Source organism: Delphinus delphis, chromosome 13, assembly GCF_949987515.2.
Source record: "Delphinus delphis chromosome 13, mDelDel1.2, whole genome shotgun sequence".
Classification (NCBI taxonomy): domain Eukaryota; kingdom Metazoa; phylum Chordata; class Mammalia; order Artiodactyla; family Delphinidae; genus Delphinus; species Delphinus delphis.
This window is the reverse complement of record NC_082695.1, coordinates 30,259,555-30,280,572: the sequence shown is the minus strand read 5'-3', so window position 1 is coordinate 30,280,572 and position 21,018 is coordinate 30,259,555. Positions and strand designations below refer to the sequence as shown.

At 48.4% G+C, this 21,018-nt stretch overlaps 1 protein-coding gene across 2 annotated transcripts in view; it reads left to right on the top strand.

Moving 5' to 3' along the window:
* The first annotated feature begins 1,809 nt into the window (after positions 1-1,809).
* Positions 1,810-21,018, top strand: part of MTCL1 (microtubule crosslinking factor 1) — a 123,647-nt gene continuing 104,438 nt past the window's right edge. For both annotated transcript variants that reach the window (XM_060028685.1, XM_060028684.1), the window contains exons 1-3: positions 1,810-3,038; positions 12,594-12,818; positions 13,908-14,066. In XM_060028685.1, coding sequence (XP_059884668.1) covers positions 1,989-3,038; positions 12,594-12,818; positions 13,908-14,066 — 1,434 coding nt within the window. In that variant the 5' untranslated portion in view covers positions 1,810-1,988. The remainder of the gene's footprint in view (positions 3,039-12,593; positions 12,819-13,907; positions 14,067-21,018) is intronic.

Here is a 21,018-nt window from a genome sequence, read left to right as displayed (position 1 = left end):
GATCCCACATGCCTCGGAGCAGCTAAGCCCATGCGCCACAACTACTGAGCCTGCGCTCTAGAGCCCTCGAGCCACAACTGTTGAATCCTGTGCGCCTAGGAACCGTGCTCTGCAACAAGAGAAGCCACCGCAATGAGAAGCCCGTGCACCGCAACGAATAGTAGCCCCTGCGTGCCGCAACTAGAGAAAGCCCACGCACAGCGACGAAGACCCAACACAGCCCCCCAAAATAAAAATAAATAAATAAATCTTAAAGAAAAAAAAAGCCAGCAGGCCAGGAGATGGTGGCCTCATGTCCCAAAGAGCCATCTTCTCCAAGTTACAATTCAGGATTCTTTTATACTGAAAGGGGAAGGAGATAGAGTCGTGTTTCTGGCCAAACTTGGCGGGGAATGTGTTAATTTCTTCCTTCCTGCAGCCATTCACAGGTGGGCCTGGTCAGGAGGGTTCCTGTGAGCTTAACAAAGGTGTTTTAGCTTAAAGCTCATTCCCTGGGAGGTGGGCTTCCCAGAGATGGGCGGGTCATTATGTATAATTTAAGCTTATAGGCAACGTCCCTTTAGTGATTAATTTGTAATAGGACACGAAGGTTCTTTTCTATTACGAACCAACACCTGGGACAAAAGCTGCACTCAGTGATATAGGACTGCACTTTACAGCTTACACAGTGTTTTCTCATCCTTGCTGAGTCACGCCCCACACTCAGGTGGAGGTATTTTCTAATTATGCAGAGGCTTGAAAAGGTCAGTGAGCCAGGCTAGAATCTCCTGTGGTCGAAGCGGCGCTCAAGCTCCGGGTTCTCCGAGGGGACAGCACGTAGGACTGAACACTGCACAGACTCGGGCATGAGTCCCAGCCAGCGTGCACTGGCTGCGGCACTGACTTCACCTCCCGCACCCATGTCCTCATCCTTCAAGAAGACAGAAGTAATTCGTAGTCGGGTTCGTTATGAGGATGAAATGAAACAATGCCGCTGCCCGAGTTGCTGGAGTGTCTAACAGGGCCTGGCTTGCAGCCGACACTAAATGTGAGTTCCCTTTCTGACGCCAAACTTGGCGAGATGCTTCTCCTACTCCAACAGCGGCTCCTCCTCTGAGCTCCAGAGGCCACTGGGGTGCCAACTCTTGAGCCCCGTGCGCCTCTGGACCCGATAGGTAGCTGCGTCGGGTCTCAGCACTCCTTAAAGGAAGGTGGAGACTTCGGCCCTGAGGGAGAGGACGGTGGGGCGGAACTAAGGGGCCGTGGGAGGCCGGCCTGGATGCGGGGGCCTGTGGGGCGGCGTTGTTCCGCGGAGGGGACGTCGGCGCCCCGAGAGTGCACCCCGCATTGGGGCCCAGGCACCCTCCCGGACCTCCAGGTTGCCGCCACCCTGGGGGGCAGCGCCCGCCCCCCCAGTTCACCTCTGCCCCTTCCCAGCTCCCGTACTGCCTCCCCGGCCTCCAAAAGCACGAGGGTCCCAGGGCGGAGAGGACCGGGGACCACAGCCGGCGCGCAGTCCGGGAGCGCAGCCCCGCCCCCATCGCGGCGCCGGCTGGCGGGAGGCGGGACATGCGCACCGGGCGGCGGGCCCGCGCTGGGAGGGGGGCGCGGGCCCGAGCGGGCGGTGCTGCGGAGAGCGGGCTGGGCGGAGAGCGAGGCGCGGGAGCGGGGAGCGCGCCGCCAGCGTCGCTGCCGCTGGACTAGGGCGGGTGTGCGAGCCCGGCGCGCCGCGCGCAGAGGATGCGAGCGGCAGGGAGCCGCCGCGCCGCCGCGCCCGGAGAACGCGAACGCGGGTGACCTCAGCCGGAGAAGAGCCGGGAGACGGAGGCCGCGAGCCCCGCGGGGATCCTCGAGGCCAGGGTGCGGGGGACGGCGGCGGCGCGGGAGTGCGAGGCGCACACCGGGCGGGGCTGGCGGACAGTGATGAGCGGGCGTGCGGGGAGGCTGCACGCCGCCGCCGCCCGGAGCATCCGCCGCCTGAGCTGCTGCTCGCGGCCCGGGCCCCGGCCATGGAGACGCTGAATGGCCCCGCGGCCGGCGGCGCCCCGGATGCGAAGCCGCAGCCGTCCGGCCAGCACCACCGCCACCACTATCTCCACCCGCTGGCCGAGCGAAGGCGGCTGCACCGCGCGCCCTCGCCCGCCAGGCCATTTCTCAAGGACCTGCACGGCCGGCCCGCGGCCCCCGGCCCGGCCGCCCCTTCCTCGGGCCGAGCCCCGGCGCCCGCCGCTCCGCGCTCGCCCAGCCTCGCGGGCAAGGCGCCGCCCTCGCCGGGGCCCCCGGCCGCGCCCGGCCGCGTCTCCCGGCGCAGCGGCGGCGCCCCCGGCGCGAAGGACAAGCCGCCGCCGGGCGCCGGGGCCAGAGCAGCGGGCGGCGCCAAGGCCGCTCCGGGCCCCAGGAAGGCGGCGCGCGCGGCGCCCGCCGAGCCGCTGCCCCGGGTCGGGAAGCCGCCGCTCGGGGCCGAGCCGCTGCCCGCCGCTGCCAAGGGCCGCAAAGCCAAACGCGGCTCCGGTGTGGTCCCCGCCCGCGCCTCCGGTCCCCGGGTTCCCATCGTCCCGGTCCCCGCCGTGATCCTCGCCGTGACCCCCGCGGCCGGCTCCCCGGCCCCCGGCTCGCGCATCAGCCACACCGACAGCAGCTCCGATCTCTCCGACTGTCCCTCCGACCCCCTGTCCGACGAGCAGCGCCTGATCCCCGCCGCCAGCAGCGACGCCGAGTCCGGCACGGGCTCCAGCGACCGGGAACCCCTGCGGGGAGCCCCCACGACGAGCCCCGCGGCTCGGGGGGCGCCTACGGGCAGCCCCGAGCCCTTCCCGCTCCTCGCCGTGCCCCCCGCCGCCTGCCTCGGGGGTCGGAGCAGCCCGAGCGGGGTCCCCGCGGGGTCCCCGGGGCCCGGCGTGGCGGAGGATGCCGGGGGGTGCGCTCCGCCAGAGCGAACGGTCCCCGGGAACCCCAAGGAGCACGGCCCGGGCGAGCAGCCCCGGCTGGTACCGGCGGCGGCGGCGGAGGAGCTGCTGCGGGAGATGGAGGAGCTGCGCTCGGAGAACGACTATCTCAAGGTGCGCAGCCCACCCCGCCGCCGGTGGCCTGGAGGCGACCCCACGTCTGGGTGCGGGCTGGAACCCGCGAGCCCCGCCTCCCGGTCCCGAAAGCGCTTTCTCCTGCTGTCGTTCACTTTCCTGCCCCCCGCACACACCGGGCGCTGGGAACTGGAGCCAAAACTTCTGGAAGGAGCAGCAAGACCTGTGGGTCCAGGCTGCTTTCCACCCACTTAGCTTGTTTCTAGAAGTCTTGCTGCTTTCCGCGGATGCCTCTGCCCCTGTTGATGCTGCGTTGATTATAGAGTGTCGGCTCTGATCACTTTTTGGATGTGCAGTCGACCCCCAGACCCCTAGCCTGTGGGAGCGGGTTTTCCCCAGCCGAAGGGCTCTGGGCCGGGCTCCGTGGGAGGAGAGGGGGGTTCGGAGGGTGTGGTGGCCCAGGCTGCAGACTCGCCTGCCGCTTCTCCCAGTTACAGAAAGACGGGCGCCCTCCGTGTCTCTCCCGGGGCTCACAGAGCAGACAGAGGGCCTCGGCGTTTTCAGTGATAAACCTGCAGTTCAGGAGTCTCTTGAGTGCGGCCTGAATGGAGGGACCACTGTGTCCTGCTGGCCGGTCCTTTGTAAGCGTCCACCACCTGGGTTTTCCGTGTCAGGAGAGGCCACTTGATGCCCTTCTCACGCCGGGGCACTTTCGAGGGAATCGCAGCCTCTGCGTCCTATCTGAGCACTTGGCGGCGGGGCCCGCTCTAAGAGGCTTCTGGGTCCTGTGAGCTTTGGGGCACAAGTCTGATTCCATCTTTTCCAGGAGAAGGAGGGCTGGCGCTGCAGGAAAGAGGATTTAGGCAGTGTTGGGGGTGGGGGTAGGTCACCTGAAAGTAAGGAGGGCTGTCCTGAAAGCAATTGTTTTAATTTATTGTGATACGCAGGTTAGTAAATAGCTCCACTGGTGTAAATCTCCTGTTTCTGTTAAGACAGTTAAATATATGTTTGCTCCGAAACCTCCTGTATCAGTGGGTTTTGTGATTCGCCCTGTGTTCTCAGCAAATGCTGACGGTCCCTGATGGAGGCCAAGTGTTGGCTGGTGGGACCAAGGATGTGAGCTTTTAAGGTGCTTGGTGATGAAGTGTGCAGTTCAAACTGGGATCAGAGCAGTGAACTGCTGAGTATTCCTAAACTCCGGCTGCAGAAGCTGCTCTAACTCACTGAGCCCAGTGGTTATTTTATCCTGTTCAAAGAGGCAGAGGAGGAGAGTGGTGGGGAAAGAGAGCAGATGGAGACTTGGAGTAAGACGTTTCAAATAGTGCATTTTTTTTTCTTAATTCATTTATTTATTTTTGGCTGCGTTGGGTCTTCGTTGCTGCGCGGGGCCTTTCTCTAGTTGTGGCGAGCGGGGGCTACTCTTCGTTGTGGTGCTTGGGCTTCTCATTGCAGTGGCTTCTCTTGTTGTGGAGCACGGGCTCTAGGCACACGGACTCAGTAGTTGTGGTGTGCAGGCTCAGTAGTTCTGGCTCGCGGGCTCTAGAGCGCGGGCTCAGTAGTTGTGGTTCACCGGCTTAGCTGCTCCGCGGCATGTGGGATCTTCCTGGGCCAGGGCACAAACCTGTGTCCCCTGCATTGGCAGGCAGATTCTTAACCATTGTGCCTCCAGGGAAGTCCCTGTCACTGACTCTTGTGTAATAGACAACAGTGAAATTCAGAGGTGTGGTAGAGAAAGAGCCACGGTATCATGTGGAACTCTGTTGTGAAATCAGCACTTTTGTAAATTTGCCCTGGAAGTAAGCTCCCTGAGGACAAGAAAGATGATCTTACTGAATTTTGTAGCCTTGGCTCTTAGCCTAATCCCTGACCCACAGCGTTTCTGATTGAATGATGTTTATCCAAATCATGACAGCTAAGTAACAGAAAATTAAGGGTTTTAAAAATTTTTTTTGAAAAGAGGTTTTCTCATTACATCTTTAATCTTAAGGTAGGCAGTCATTTCGGGGTTCATTCCTAGATGACTGGTTATTTGCTTTATTTTTTCATGTTAGATTCTCAATGAAGGAAATAGGTGTCTGACCCTGGCACCTAATCTGATGTATTTGATATTTCAGTGAATCTCACAGAAACATAGGGTATCATTGTTACATTTATCATAATCCCAATTTCACAGACAGGGATGCTGAGAGCTGAGAAAACTTAGTGACTTGCCCAAGGTCATCCAGCTAGTAAGTGATGCAGCTTGTATTTTCCCTGCCCCCAGACCTCTGTTCTTTCCCTGCTCCAGGCTGCAACCCTATTTCCATGAAGGCTCCTTTTCTGAGCACACGCTTGCCTTAGAGTTTATTAGCTCAAAATGTTCCCAGCGTTTAGCTTTCCTAGGGGCCCTCTTTTTAGGTGAAAGGGCCACCAAGAACACCTCTCCACTAGCCTGTGGATAAATGGTCCCATAAACCCCACTGACAATGTTTAATTTGTGGGAAATGTCAGTTGCCATTTCCTGTGGAGAAAAGGTCACAGCCGACCATTTATGATGCCTGAATCCATCTCCCAGCCTTTCCTCTGACAGGAGAGAAGCGGAGATAGAGGAGGTCTGGGGAGGCTAGGAAGTCAGAAGAATGATCACCAACACATGTGTGAGTTACGTGATTGGCTATTCAAAGCTTAAATGACAGTAGTTCAATGTGGGAAAGACAGACAACAACCCTGCTAGACTTTTCTAAAGGCCAGCGAGCCCACCCACTTGTGCAAAATGGGGCTGGGAGCATCAGTGACCTCCTGGGCAATGACGTTTGCTGTAGGCCTGCTTTGCACGTGAGGTTTAGAGTGTGTGTATTATAAGCCCAAACGTCTCTTTTTGTTCCTCTTGTCCTCACTGGTACTTCTTTTGATGGTAGATAAAAGCGAGCCCGTGACCTAATGCTTTCTTAGGGAATGCTGCACAGAACTCTCGCGATTAGAAAGGAGACTCCACCCAGAAATTTTACTTTGATATATTGTGGAGGATGGTGACCACAAGTATTACAAAGCTTTCCTGAGTCAGTTCTGTCACCATTACTGTATAAGACGGTTTCTGAGCTAGAATGACCTAAGAGTAATCTAGGCAGAAAACTAAGGCCTCAAAACTGTAGAAGGATGTGTTGCTGATCAGGAAATTTGAGGGGAATTCTCTTGGTTTTTACCAGCCTGCTGTATTTTCTTAAAAATCAACTGTCAACAGAGAAGTACCCCCTTCTGTTGTGTGGAGCTGTACGGGGCCATCCCTGACCCTGCTTTCCTACTGTCATCACGGAGCAACGTGGTGACTAGGTGAGAAGTGCATAATTAATCCAGGTAGCTGGCTTTTTGTCTGAAGGCACAGTCAGAAAAGCACTCTTGGCCCTTGACCACTGATGAATTCACACGTGTTCCGAAGGCTTTAGGAATTAAGGTGCGAGATTGAGTTCAGTTATTGAAAGGCATTTGCTTCTTTCTCAGACCAGACCCAGGCACAGGTTAGTGATGAGGGCGTCCACGAAACCCTGCTGGAGCGTTGCTTGCCCGCCGCCCCTGCGATTTTGCTCGATTGCTCCAAGACAGTCATACAAGCCTTAGAGCTCATTGTGAACATATTAATTATGTTCTCTGTTCTCACAGGCTTTTCAGGAGGGTTTTAATCGCTTTGAGTTTATTGGCCTATTTTGAAAATGCTTCTCGCGTTACTGGGGATGCTCGCACGACACCATTCCCCCTGCCCTCAAATAGTGTACCCCAAAGTTCCCGTGTCCTGTGGGGCCCGCGAGGTCAGTGGGGGAAAGGGCTGCTGAGTTTGCTCTGCCTTTTCAGTTACTTCAGAAGAATTATTTCTGGTTAAAACAAAAGTCAGCGCTAGCTACAGAGCAGGTACTATTGGATTCTTGGAGAGGAGTGATTTCTTAGGGAGACCGCTGGTGAGGCCATTTGGGTTGAGAGGTTGCAGTGCATCAGCGCCGATCCAGCCTCGCCATCCTGCGTCTCACTTGGAGTCTTTGGAGTTTCAAGGTCTGAAAGGATTTGGTTAAATCTGCCTGCGCAGAGCCCAGATGCTCAGCCGCCTGGAAAGGGTGGAGGTGGGGTGGACACGGAGGCAGGAATAAACAGTTCTGAGCTTGAAGCGCTGCAGCCCCTCCCTCCGTCCCAGGCCCCTGGCCCTCCTCCCTTCTTCTGGAAGGTTAAAGCAGACAGTATCCCTATTCTTTCCTGACCTTCTGCTTTCCACACCCACTCTTTATTCAGCCTTCAAAGCGGCAGTAATCACCTTAGGTGGCAAGATCATGTAGACCAGGGAACACAGGGCCATCGCTGCTGGATGAACTGTGCTTGGTAAACAATGGGAGGGTCCCTGAGCCCTCTGAGTCTCAGCTGGGACTCTGCAGAGAACAGTTCCATTGTCCGGGGGGAAGCGAGGTGGATTCATTGTATATTACAACAGAGGATAAGGTCTGTAACTCCCAGAAGAGGGAATTATTGCAACAGTAGCCAGCTGTGACTGCTCTCACTGTCTAAGTTGGGTCTATTTAGGGAGGGGTGATTAAAATAGGACTAGTTATTGATTTCAGGTTGTTTAAAGGCGATTAAGATCTGATGAGATTGTCAGTATAATCAAGAGTTTTCACCGCTTTCACCGTGTGGATTTGGTTTTTATATTGGTGGATAAAACTATCTGCAAAGAGGTTTTCGTTGAAATTTTAATCTTGGTTTATTCTAGTGCACACGTGGTACCTCATTATTTCTCGAATTTGATATGTGTCAGATAGATGTAAAATAACGCTTGATCATTATCTGCAGGCAAAGGGGAGTAGTTGGGGAACTTCCCACTACATCAAGATTTCATTTTACATACAAAATTTGAAAAGCATATTTAGTTAAAACTAAATTAGCTTTTCAGTGTGGTAATGATCTAACATTTGAGTATCTGACAGACCTGATGTTAATTCAATATAAAACTTGATTAAGGGCAGTTTTTTCTTAATATCTGTATTAAAAAACAACGATTTTCCACTTCTACTTACTGTGTGTAAATGTTGTCTGCCAGAAACATTATATGTTCTGCTTGACTTGGTTATTTTTAAGCATTTAAATGGCAGACATCTTTAAGGTTCTTGAATGTTTTCTAAATTAGAGCATGCTGTCAGAAAATTAATGTCATGTTAGTTTGAAAATCACTCTCATCATGACCCGAATCTGAATAATCAGTTTTGGCTTCTCAAATGTCTGCTGCCAGCTTACGTGGTTCATAATTCGCTTTTCTTAGAACTTCTTTTCATTGAACCTGAAAATTGCTTTTTTCAAGGCTCTATGAAAAGAGCTGAAACCCTGGCCTCGTCCCATCTCTGCTACAGGCTAGTGTTGGGAAGCATTTAAACTTTTAGAATTTCAGTGTCCTCATTTTAAAAACGGGGGTATGGATACCTTTTCTGCATATTATAATGCTTTCGTGAGGACCAAGTGTGAAAATAAGTATACCTGCACATTGACAATGTCAAGGTCTAAATGTTAGCTTGTTTTTATTATTTTACACCGACGATGGACTTTTAAAAATATGATTTAAAGCTTATTGTTTCGTTTGTCCTGGTTGTTGCAGATAATTTCTAGCACTTACCGGGAAGAGCCTGTGTATGGAACCAGACATCCTGGGTTTGTAGCTGGGCTTCCATTTATGAGCTGAGAGGGTTTGGATGTGTTTACCGGCTTGGGTTTTGCCTCCTTGTCTGTCAAATGGGGGTCGTGTGTCCCTGGCAGGGTTATTTTAGGCTTAGTAACGAAGGTAAAGTGCTTAATAAAGGATGCCTTTTGTTCTACAAATTTAGATAAAATGAGGTACAAAAGCAATGATTCAAATACATGCAAGTATGGTCTCCCCCTAATTTTCTTTTCAATGCATCTAATGTTAGTGATTATTTATGCCAAAAAATTTTAGCTGTTTACATGTGGCCTCCTCGGTGATCTGGAGGTGTGGGTTCGTCTAGCCCCGGAACAGACCTTTTCAGCCTGCAGCGGGGGGTGTAGGCGTCCGTAGAACGTAGCCAGCGTTTAACATTGGGCCGAAGAGGGCCTCCCCCAACCCCGTGCCACCCCCATTACGAAGTCTGAAAACCAGAGAACATTTTTTACCTGCAAGTCGTATCATGTCTTTTTATGGTTATGTCACATTTTAAAACTCGTGTTTGAATAATAGATCGTTTCAGGCATTAATGATAAGCTTTCTAGAAGGAAAAGCAATCGTAAACAGTTCCTTCCATAAATGGAACGCCCAACACCACTGGATATTTGTATGTGTACATACATATAGTGATTATTGCCTGTATTGAACTATTTTTTATTACCCAGTGTAACAATTAACTTTTAACTGTATTCAGACGTGTGTAGAGATGAGGCTTTTTCTCAAAGATCAGATTCACAGATGGGATCTGAGTGAAGCTTGACCTTGATTTTGAAGATTCAGGACTAGCTCTACTCTTTTTTTTTTTTTTTTTTTTTTTTTTTTTTTTTTTGCGGTACGCGGGCCTCTCACTGTTGTGGCCTCTCCCATTGCGGAGCACAGGCTCAGCGGCCATGGCTCACGGGCCCAGCCGCTCCGCGGCATGTGGGATCTTCCCGGACTGGGGCACGAACCCGTGTCCCCTGCATCGGCAGGTGGACTCTCAACCGCTGCGCCATCAGGGAAGCCCTAACTCTCTACTCTTTATGGGAGGATGGCATGCACAGGCCTGTTCTGAAGCTTGCAGCTGGTAGTTGGTCTCCTCCAGCGTGGGTTGGGTCAAGGGCACAGCTTCCATGGCTCAGTGCAGTGATCGGGCATCAGGAACAACCTCTTTGCTGCAGTTTGAAAGGACCTTCCTGAAATAGGTGGGTTCTCCAGGCACCTGAAGAGCCCAGCCTGTCCATTCTCTTCATGGATGTTCCAGTGACCGGCCTCTGTGCTCGGCCCAGTAACTCCCAGTGCCAACAAATTTTCCTACCAGGAACAAGATTGACAGGAAGAGATCTCCACGAAGAAAAAAACAGCAATGAAACTTGCTTTTACATCGTAACATTTTCAACGTTAAGATTTAACTTTCTTAAGACACATGAGAAGATCTTATATTTTTAATGAGGCTGTCATCACTGGTACAGAAATTCTGTAAGAACACGTAGCGGATGAGAACAAAAACGTTTTTATTCATTTGACTACTAGGAATGTTGGTAAAGCTTTCCCCTTTGACATCCGTTCTCCTTGGTGGTCCGTTGAAACAGGCTCCACTTGGAGTCATGGTCAGCTGAGTAGGTAATGCTCTTTGGTCAGGTGGTGTGGACAGAGTGAGAGAACCTACAGACTGGGACTTGGAATGAGGTGCCGCGTCTGTGCCCTTTCCCATATAGGTGATGGCTGCACACAGGTGGGGTTGGCTGGACAATTGTTTTCACCCCGTTGGCGCTAGTCTGTATTTTTCCACAAAGTTTCCCAGTTCGTTTGTTACACTTCTTGGACCTAATCTTACCCAGGGTAGGATACTCTTCTAGGAGATTCCTTTGTAGTCAATTTCTTGTCTACCTGAGGCTCTGGTGTTGGGAAACTCTTGTTCTTTATTGTAAATAAATCCCTGGGTTTAAGAATAAATGCAGGATTAGCAAGGGTGGTCAGACTCCAGGAACAGACTGACTAGGGTGAGAGCTGACAAGTTAGGGTGTCCACATTTGGGAGAGTGTTTCCCTTGAGCCTCAGTATTAATTGAGCAAAACAAACGGGAATGGGGAATTCTGTGGCGGTCCAGTGGTTAGGACTCCTAACGTTCACTGCCGAGGGACCGGAGAACTAAGATCCCACAAGCTGCGTGGTGTGGCAAAAAGAAAAAAAAAAAAAACGATGAACAAGTGTACCCTAATCTGGAGGCATTTATGCCATCAATTATCAAACTAATCAAGACAGTTCTAGAATGCTTTTCTTAATCTCCCGCCTTCCAAATTGCTCCTTGTTGAAGTCTTTATAATAGAATTTATATCTCATCACATGCTGCAGCTGTGTCTATGGGTTTGGGAAGAATTTTCCAGGACCAGACTGCAAGACTGGAACAAAGCCATGTGCGGGGATGTCTGGTTTGGGTCCTGTTTAGGGTTTAGTCTTTCTGGGTGTTGACCGAGGTTCATGGGTAGTCATTCCACAAATATTTATTGAGGGCCTGCCGTGTGGCTCGCGCTGCCCTGGACACTGGGAGACACCAGGTGTCTGCCCTCCTGGCGCTTATCTTCCTGGGTGGGCGACAGATGATGAACAGGAAGAAACGCAGATAACATGAGGCGGCGGGGAGGGGCAGGGCCTGGACTAGAGACTGGGGGGGTGGGGGATGGCAGGGGGTGGCATTGTGTGCCTTCCAAGTTGTGTGACAGTGTGACTGTGAGCTCCGCAAAGAGCTGGGGAGGAAGGGGAGGCCATAACAGGTGAAAGGACTCCAGCTGCCTGGACCCTGTGGAAGCAACAGGGTGTCAGGGAATGAGGGGTTAGCATGCAGGTGCTGGGGAGGACCTGGAAGAACTTTCTCTGTGATGCGGAGCCCCCTGGAGGGCATGAGTAGGGGGAGGAGGTCTGAGTTACTTATGAAAAGGGTAGGTCTGGGTGGAGCCTGAGCTATAGAGGGGAAGCGGGGCACCCAGGTGACAGATGGGCTTACCTGTGTAAGTCTTACCTGTGGCCCTCTTGAGAGGGATAGAGGCGGGAGAGCCGCAGGTATTTGGACTTTGAGCTGACAGCACTGCATTGGCTGTGGCCTGGCATGCGGCGGGGAGGGAGCCAGGAATAACTCCTGGGTTTCTCCTGTACCCGCGTGTCTTCATGTTGACACCAGAGTGGAGTGGAGATGGGAAATGCAGGGCAGACGAATGGGAAAGAAACAGCGCACGAGGTTTTATCTTTATTTTTTTTAACATCTTTATTGGAGTATAATTGCTTTAGAATGGTGTGTTAGTGTCTGCTGTATAACAAAGTGAATCAGCTATACATATACATATATCCCCATATCTCCTCCCTCTTGCCTCTCCCTCCCACCCTCCCTATCCCACCCCTCTAGGTGGTCACAAAGCACTGAGCTGATCTCCCGGTTTTATCTTTAGAATCATGAGTCAAGACAGAATTTTAGGGACATTTGCGGGTATAATTCCCGGACAATACAGTTATGACCGCACTAAAGTCTGTGTTCTTTGCAGGCAGTGTCTGTCTTACTGCCTAGATTGTGTCTTAGAGACGCGGGTTTAGGTCAGCGTTTGGTTGGAATCTAAAGGTTTAATTATCTGCAGAGGTGACTTCGTTTATGGTGATGATTATGTAAGGAAAGATTGGGAGCAGGATAAATGCTGAGAGCCTGCAATGCATAATCCTTGCTCGTTTTTGGCTTCTGGATCTATAAGATCTGAACAGACGTCTGGTGATAATTGTCTTGCATGAGAATTTCCAGAGTCCCTGTGTCGTATCACACAGTTGTGGCCAGAGGCCGACAGGTAACTGTGCAGAAGGTTCACAGTATTGCAAAGCAGGGGTGGATGGACGACTCCATCCTTTCTGATGGACCTGGCTTCTCAGTCTCCTCTGTCTGGCTTGTGTAGGATGAGTTGGATGAACTCCGTGCTGAAATGGAAGAGATGAGAGACAGTTATTTAGAGGAAGATGTTTACCAGCTGCAGGAGCTTCGGCGGGAACTGGACCGCGCCAATAAAAACTGCCGAATCCTGCAGTACCGCCTCAGGAAGGCTGAGCAGAAGAGCCTGAAGGTGGCAGAGACCGGGCAGGTGGATGGCGAGCTCATCCGAAGTCTGGAGCAGGACTTAAAGGTGAGTGAGCGGGGGCTTCCCTGGTGGCGCAGTGGTTGAGCGTCCGCCTGCCGATGCAGGGGACACGGGTTCGTGCCCCGGTCCAGGAAGATCCCATATGCTGCGGAGCGGCTGGGCCCGTGAGCCATGGCCGCTGAGCCTGAGCGTCCGGGAAAAAAAAGTTGGTCATAGCCACTTAAATTTTTTTTTTTTTGGTTATTTAAGTTTCTAGGATGCAGAAAACCTGAAAGTACCATAACCCAAGTAAGACTTGTAGTGGTGATTTAACTGAAAGAGAAATAGGAACATAACTAATTGTCTAAAGTGTCTTTGAGAATCGTTGGTGGAAGTGGGAATGAGGTGAAGAAATCCCAGACTTTATTCCATTTGTCCTCTCCACCATGGCTTCTCTCCTGCCCCAATTATCAAATCATTTATCTAGAGATGAATTATGTATAATATCCTCCTTATTAAACGAGTCCTTAGGAAATCTCATTTAGCCTTTCATTATAATAACAGAAAGAATCTTTGTAACTATCAGATTTATAAACCACTAACAAAATGTCATTCAGTGTGATAAAAAGGTGATTTATATTTCTCTCACAAAAATCTCCTTCCTTATTTCCTTTTATAAAGTAAAAATGTTTAACTGCCTTTAGCATTCAAATATTTTACCAGAGTAGACAATTTAAAACTTGACTACATGAAACATCTACTGCATATAGAATTACTTCATTTGTTTTTTTTTAAGCAGGTAGGTTTTGTATTATTTTGGGGAACAGAAATGTTTATTTTTTTGATGATGATGGTGATGATTTTTAACTTGTCATTTAAAGCATGTGCTCCTGGGATATTGATATTCTAGAAGGAGCAGGGCCTTGCAAAGTGGCTTTTAATCCAGATGAATGTCATATTTTCCCTTAATGTGGATTTCATGTTTCAAACTAATACCTTCCTCCTTTAAAACTAGGCTTGTTAATATTGCCAGCGTCTTTGCTCTTTGGTGTAATATAATATTCCTTAATGATTCTGCCTCTGAAGTTGTTTGGAGGTACCCTTAACACACAGAAAGCTTCCCATCCTGATGACAGTCTCTGTGGGTTGATGCAGGTGGCCAAAGATGTGTCGGTCAGGTTGCACCATGAACTTGAAACTGTGGAGGAAAAGAGAGCTAAAGCTGAAGATGAGAATGAAACTCTACGACAGCAGATGATTGAAGTGGAAATATCCAAACAGGCCCTCCAAAATGAGCTGGAGAGACTGAAGGAGGTAAATCAGACATGGATGGGGGTTTGCCCCTTGGGTTGAATTGTGAGGGACTTGGGACTCCAAGTGTCCTATTCTTTCTTACCATGGTCTAAGGCGGGTCGGCCAGCAACGGTTTGTATGGCCTGGGAACTAAGAATGGTTTTTACATTTTTCATAGCATTGTTGGGGGGAAAAAAAACCGCACAGAAACCTAAAAAAGCAAAGATGATGATGTGACGGAGGCTGTCTTGCTTGCAAAGCCTGGAATATTTGCTCTCTGGCCCTTTCCAGAAAAGGCTTGTTGAACCCTGCTCTAAAGCTGTTTTTTATAATTTCCATTCCGATGAGCTGGCCGTTAATTCCCTTTATGGGTCCAAGCGAGGTATATTATTACTAGAATACAAAATAAGGTGGTAGCATTTTTCTCGAGAGCCTTCTCTTCCAGTGAGCTGGAAAATATGTTACGCTTGTTCATTACCCTGTGTCAGCAGATGATGGGTGTGTGCTGCCTGTGTCTGTTATTCAGCCGATATGATTTATTTATTTATTTAACATCTTTATTGGAGTATAATTGCTTTACAGTGTGTTAGTTTCTGCTTTATAACAAAGTAAAAGTAAATCAGCTATACATATACATATATCCCCATATCTCCTCCCTCTTGCATCTCCCTCCCACCCTCCCTATTCCACCCCTTTAGGTGGTCACAAAGCCCCGAGCTGATCTCCCTGTGCTATGAGGCTGCTGCCCACTAGCTATCTGTTTTACGTTTGGTAGTGTATATATGTCCATGCCACTCTCTCGCTTTGTCACAGCTTACCCTTCCCCCTCCCCATATCCTCAAGTCCATTCTCTAGTAGGTCTGTGTCTTTATTCCCGTCTTACCCCTAGGTTCTTCATGACATTTTTTTTCTTAGATTCCATTTATGTGTTAGCATACGGTATTTGTTTTTCTCTTTTTGACTTACTTCACTCTGTATGACAGACTCTAGGTCCATCCACCTCACCACAAATAACTCAATTTCGTTTCTTTTTATGGCTGAGTAATATCCCATTGTACATATGTGCCACATCTTCTTTATCCATTCATCTGTCGATGGACACTTAGGTTGCTTCCATGTCCTGGCTATTGTAAACAGAGCTGCAATGAACATTGTGGTACGTGACTCTTTGAATTATGGTTTTCTCAGGGTATATGCCCAGTAGTGGGATTGCTGGGTCATATGGTAGTTCTACTTTTAGTTTCTTAAGGAACCTCCATACTGTTCTCCATAGTGGCTGTATCAATTTACATTCCCACCAACAGTGCAAGAGGGTTCCCTTTTTTTTAAATAAATTTATGTATTTTACTTATTTATTTTTGACTGTGTTGGGTCTCTGTTGCTGTGCGCGGGTTTTCTCTAGTTGTGGTGAGTGGAGGCTACTCTTTGTTGCGGTGCATGGGCTTCTCACTGCGGTGGCCTTTCTTGTTGTGGAGCATGGGCTCTAGGCACGCGGACCTCAGTAGTTGGAGCACGTGGGTTCGGCTGTTGTGGCTCGCGGGCTCTAGAGCGCAGTATCAGTAGTTGTGGCACACAGACTCAGCCACTCTGTGGCATGTGGGATCTTCCCAGACCAGGGTTCAAACCCCTGTCCCCTGCACTGGCAGGCGGACTTCTAACCACTGCGCCACCAGGGAAGCCCGAGGGTTCCCTTTTTTCCACACCCTCTCCAGCATTTATTGTTTCTAGATTTTTTGATGATGGCCATTCTGACCTGTGTGAGGTGATACCTCATTGTGGTTTTGATTTGTATTTCTCTAATGAATAGTGATGTTGAGCATCCTTTAATGTGTTTGTTGGCAATCTGTGTATCTTCTTTGGAGAAATGTCTATTTAGGTCTTCTGCCCATTTTTGGATTGGGTTGTTTGTTTTTTTTGATACTGAGCTGCATGAACTGCTTATAAATTTTCGGGATTAATCCTTTGTCAGTTGCTTCATTTGCAAATATTTTCTCCCATTCTGAGGGTTGTCTTTTCGTCTTGTTTATGGTTTCCTTTGCTGTGCAAAAGCTTTTAAGTTTCATTAGGTCCTGTTTATTTATTTTTGTTTTTATTTCCATTTCTCTAGGAGGTGGGTCAAAAAGGATCTTGCTGTGATTTATGTCCTAGAGTGTTCTGCTTATGTTTTCTTCTGTTTTATAGTGTCTGGCCTTACATTTAGGTCTTTAATCCATTTTGAGTTTATTTTTGTACATGGTGTTAGGGAGTGTTCTAATTTCATTCTTTTACATGAAGCTGTCCAGTTTTCCCAGCACCACCTATTGAAGAGGCTGTCTTTTCTCCATTGTATATTCTTTCCCCCTTTATCAAAAATAAGGTGACCATATGTGCGTGGGTTTATCTCTGGGCTTTCTATTCTGTTCCATTGATCTTTATTTCTGTTTTTGTGCCAGTACCATACTGTCTGGATTACTGTAGCTTTGTAGTATAGTCTGAAGTCCGGGTGCCTGATTCCTCCAGCTCTGTGTTTCTTAAGATTGCTTTGGCTATTCGGGGTCTTTTGTGTTTCCATACTAATTGTGACATTTTTTGTTCTAGTTCTGTGAAAATGCCATTGGTAGTTTGATAGGGATTGCATTGAATCTGCAGATTGCTTTGGGTACTGTAGTCATTTTCACAACGTTGATTCTTCCAATCCAAGAACATGGTATATCTCTCCATCTGTTTGTATCATCTTTAATTTCTTTCATCAGTGTCATAATTTTCTGCATACAGGTCTTTTGTCTCCTTAGGTAGGTTTATTCCTAGGTATTTTATTCTTTTTGTTGCAGTGGTAAAGGGGAGTGTTTCCTTAATTTCTCTTTCAGGTTTTTTGTTGTTAGTGTATAGGAATGCAAGAGATTTCTGTGCATTAATTTTGTATCCTGCTATTCTACCAAATTCATTGATTACCTCTAATAGTTTTCTGGTAGCATCTTTAGGAATCTCTATGTGTAGTATCATGTCATCTGCAAACAGTGACAGCTTTACTTCTTTTCCGATTTGGATTCTTTTTATTACTTTTTTCTTCTCTGATCGCTGTGGCTGAAACTTCCAAAACTATGTTGAATAATAGTGGTGAGAGTGGGCAGCTTTGTCTTGTTCCTGATCTTAGTGGAAATGGTTTCAGTTTTTCACCATTGAGAACGATGTAGCCAATATGATTTAAACACAGATTTCTTTTGAATTTTAAGGAGTGAATGTGTTCTAGCAAAGCAGTCTAGACAATGCGTATGTATTTTTTTTCATTTGCTACAGTAATGCAAATCCTGTTTTGTTGTTGACTTCCATTATAAGATTAAAGCTGATGTTCTCTTGGAAAATATCCTGCCTCTTGATGAAGTTAAAAGCTGTTGGTGAGGGCTTTAAGATGATGGCTAAAGCCAGTGTGTTACCTGCCAACAGCGTCACTTAGTACTTCATGGTTCCTTTGGATTTGTTTACTGATCCGACACCTTATGGATTTGGGTAAATTCTGCGTATGTCGCCACTTCCGTGAAAGTGCTGCATGTTCTAGTTCTTCGGCCCTCATCACTGTCCCCTTTGTGAATACTCTGTGGGCTCTGTCCGGGTCACTGGGGGTGCCTGTAGCAGTGCCTGCCCTCGGGGGAAATCGGGGACTCGCCGGGTGAGTGGGGGATGAAAATGAGAGCGTGGAGCCGTGCCGACCTTCGCGGCGGAGGCGGGGGAACCTGGGCAGGTTTGTCCCGGTGGGGGGCGGGGTGACCCTCCTCTGGTTGTGATCTCACCTCTACACTTACGCGTTCTAATAACTTACTTCCCTCTTTCCGCTTTGGTCCGAGTTTGCCAGGAGGCAGGCCGTAATGGTTCCTTTTCTCAAAATTTCCAGTTTGAGCCTGACCTTAAGGGTACGGACAACAACTTTGAAGTATATTTTATAAATTTTATATGCGTGTTTGTTTTTGTATAAATAGGTAAATTATACACACATAAGTAAATACATGTGTTGAAAGCGAGCAGGGATTCTTTTGCAGACATTCAAATGGATTTGTGAAGGACCTGGCCTCTGGTCACGAAAAGCTCTTTGGGGTGAGAAATGATCACTGACATTGGAGGCCCAGGCTGGCTGTGAGGAAGGGGTGGGGTGCTGGCCCCTCCCTTTCTTTACAGCTTAAAATTACTCAGAAGGATGGCTCACTTGGGACACAATCATAGTATTTTATCTCCAGAGTCGCAGTCAGACTGGTGGGGCTGCATATTGACACCAAACTTTTCAACGAAGCATGAAACAGAGTCTCAGGAGGGTCGGACGCTGGTGGACCGTTCTGGAAGCAGAGAAGGATGAATCAGCCACACAGGGTTCAGAGGTGGCGGAGGAGATGCTAATCAGAAAATTCGAGCTGGGGTCTCCGTGAATGGGCCCTTTGTAGCAAAGCCAGAACAAACTTTCTCGTGGGTCTCGCTCTAGAGGGAGGATAATGTTTTCTCTGTCCTGAGCCGTACTGGTTATTGTTCGCCTCTGAAGTTTGGTAAGTGGACGATGTGCCACATTCTGAGAAAGGCCAGGGTAGTTTGTGCGTGTGTCTCCACGACAGGCCTGGTTGCAGATGTGTCTGTGCCCCTCGGGGGACAGTCACACGGTGCATCTCTGTGCCCCTCGGCTCTGTCGCCGGGGCTTCTCTCTGCAGCTGCAGACTGTGCTTTCAGCCGCCTGGTGGCCTCCTCCAGGGTGGGTTTCTGGTCACCCTTCAAACTCAGACTGTCCAGGAACAGCCTGGTCACCTTTGCCCCCACCTGTACCTTCTTTTGTCTTTCCCGGCCGTGTTAATGGTGCCACTGTCCTTTTAGTCACCCCGGCTTAAGCGATGGCAATTACCTTACCCCTCCTCCTCCCCACCCTCAATTGCCGGCTGCTCTTTCACGGTCTTAGAAATTCTTTCTCACTGGTACATGCTACATGGGCGAACCTCGAAAATACACCGAGTGAAAGAAGCCAGACATGTTGTGTGAGTCCATTTATAGGAAGTGTTCAGACAGGTAAATCCACAGACAGAAAGCAGCTTGGTGGTTTTCAGGGACTGGGGGAGGGAGAAAGGAGCCTGGCTGGGGTTTCCTTTGGGGGTGATGACAGTGTTTTGGAACTGGATGGAGGTGATGGTTGCACAGCGTTGTGAATGTACTAAATGCCACTGGATTGTACACTTGAAAATGGTTCATTTTAACCTCTTAAACATTTTGATTTTATCCACGCTTTCACTCATCTCTCAAATGAGTATTTGAGGGCAGACAGTCTGTGGTCACCACATTAAAGGATGCACTACTTCTAGTCGTTCCGTTTTCTGTTTTACCTTCTGTATCCCCCAAATCCGACAGTGTTAATGCTTGGCTTAAACAAACAAACTTGCCTTGGGCCGGATTGTCTTAGCCCTTTAGCATGACACAGAGGTCCTTTCCTGCCTGGCCCATCCCTGTCTCCCAGCTGGGGTTCCCACCCCTTGGCAGGAAACCCTGCAGTGAATTACAAGGCAGTTGAGAAGGATGAGAAGACACAGGCCCTCTGGTCCTCTTGAACTGGTAGAGGTGTGTCTTGGAAAAGTCGCTTTCTCCACAGATAGATGAGACGCTTAAAAGAAGGCTGATAGTATTAACGCCTCTGGAATCGTCCCTTCTGGTTAACAGCTTCCTTGCTGGCTGGCTTCCTGTGCTGTTCACGCCATGTCCATGCACCCAAACCCCCATATACCACTTGTGCAAAGCTCAAAATTTTTTTGCCCTTTTTTTGGGGGTGTATATTTCTTCTAGTACTCTCTCTATGGTGGAATATCTCAAAAGGTTGAAAATAGTTCACCTTAGTTTAGTTCCAACTTCCTGAAGATTGCCCAAGTGCTTTCACTCAACTGTATTTCTTTCGTTCTACTGAAAGGTTTTTTGAGTACATGCTAGACACAAATAATAACTAGCCAAGTTAGTTGACACTTGCAAGGGACAGAGGCGTGTTTTAGATCGCTCCTGGGAACTAGGGTTAGTGAATGGAACCACAGGAACCAGCTAGCTGTCAGATAGCTCTTGGGGGACATCTTTCATCACCATTCAGGACATGATACTGATTCCCTGGGTTTGGTTGAGACTCCTTTTGTGCCAAGTAAATGATCAGATTTTTTAACTGTTTTTTGAGTGCTTGAGAGGAATTGTATATGCTCCAGTTTTTGGGTGAAGATGTTGAATCCATTAGATTGAAGACTTTAAAACTTGAACTATAACTCGCAGCAGGAACGACATTTTATACCATCACTGAATAAACAAATGGTGGAAGGGTTTCACTAAAATGCTTATTTTTTTGCCGTATAGGATGCGTTCTGATATTTTCAGTTCTATTTTATTTTGATGGTTGTAAGTTTAATCCATTACTAGATTGCCACAATTTGGAAAAAAGAAAAAGTATCAGATCATTTGTTAATTGTGTTGTTCAAATTTTTATATCCTTTATAGTTTTGTTTTGTCTGCTAAATACATCTCTTTAAGATGAAGATGTGTTAAAATCACCCATTAGAATTCTACATTTAAATTTTCTTCTTGTAATCTGTCACTTTGCTTTTTAGATTTTCAATATGAATGCATAAAGATTTAGAACTTTTTTGTGTGATGAGTTGTTGCCTTTATCATTTGATAATGACCTCTTTATTCTGATACCTTGCTTTTTTGCTGTAAGTTCTATTTTTTCTACACCATTATGTTTTAGGTGTATTTCTTCTGAATGAACTATAGCTACCTTTCTAAAAAAAACGGAATCTGGGAATCTTTTTTTTAAACTTGTGAATTTAATCCAGTTACATTTATTGTGGTTATTAATGTGTTTGAATTTATTTCTGTCATTGTATTTTATGCTCTCTATATTCCATGCCTTTTCTTTTTTTAACATCTTTATTGGAGTATAATTTCTTTACAATGATGTGTTAGTTCCTGTTTTATAACAAAGTGAACCAGCTATACATAC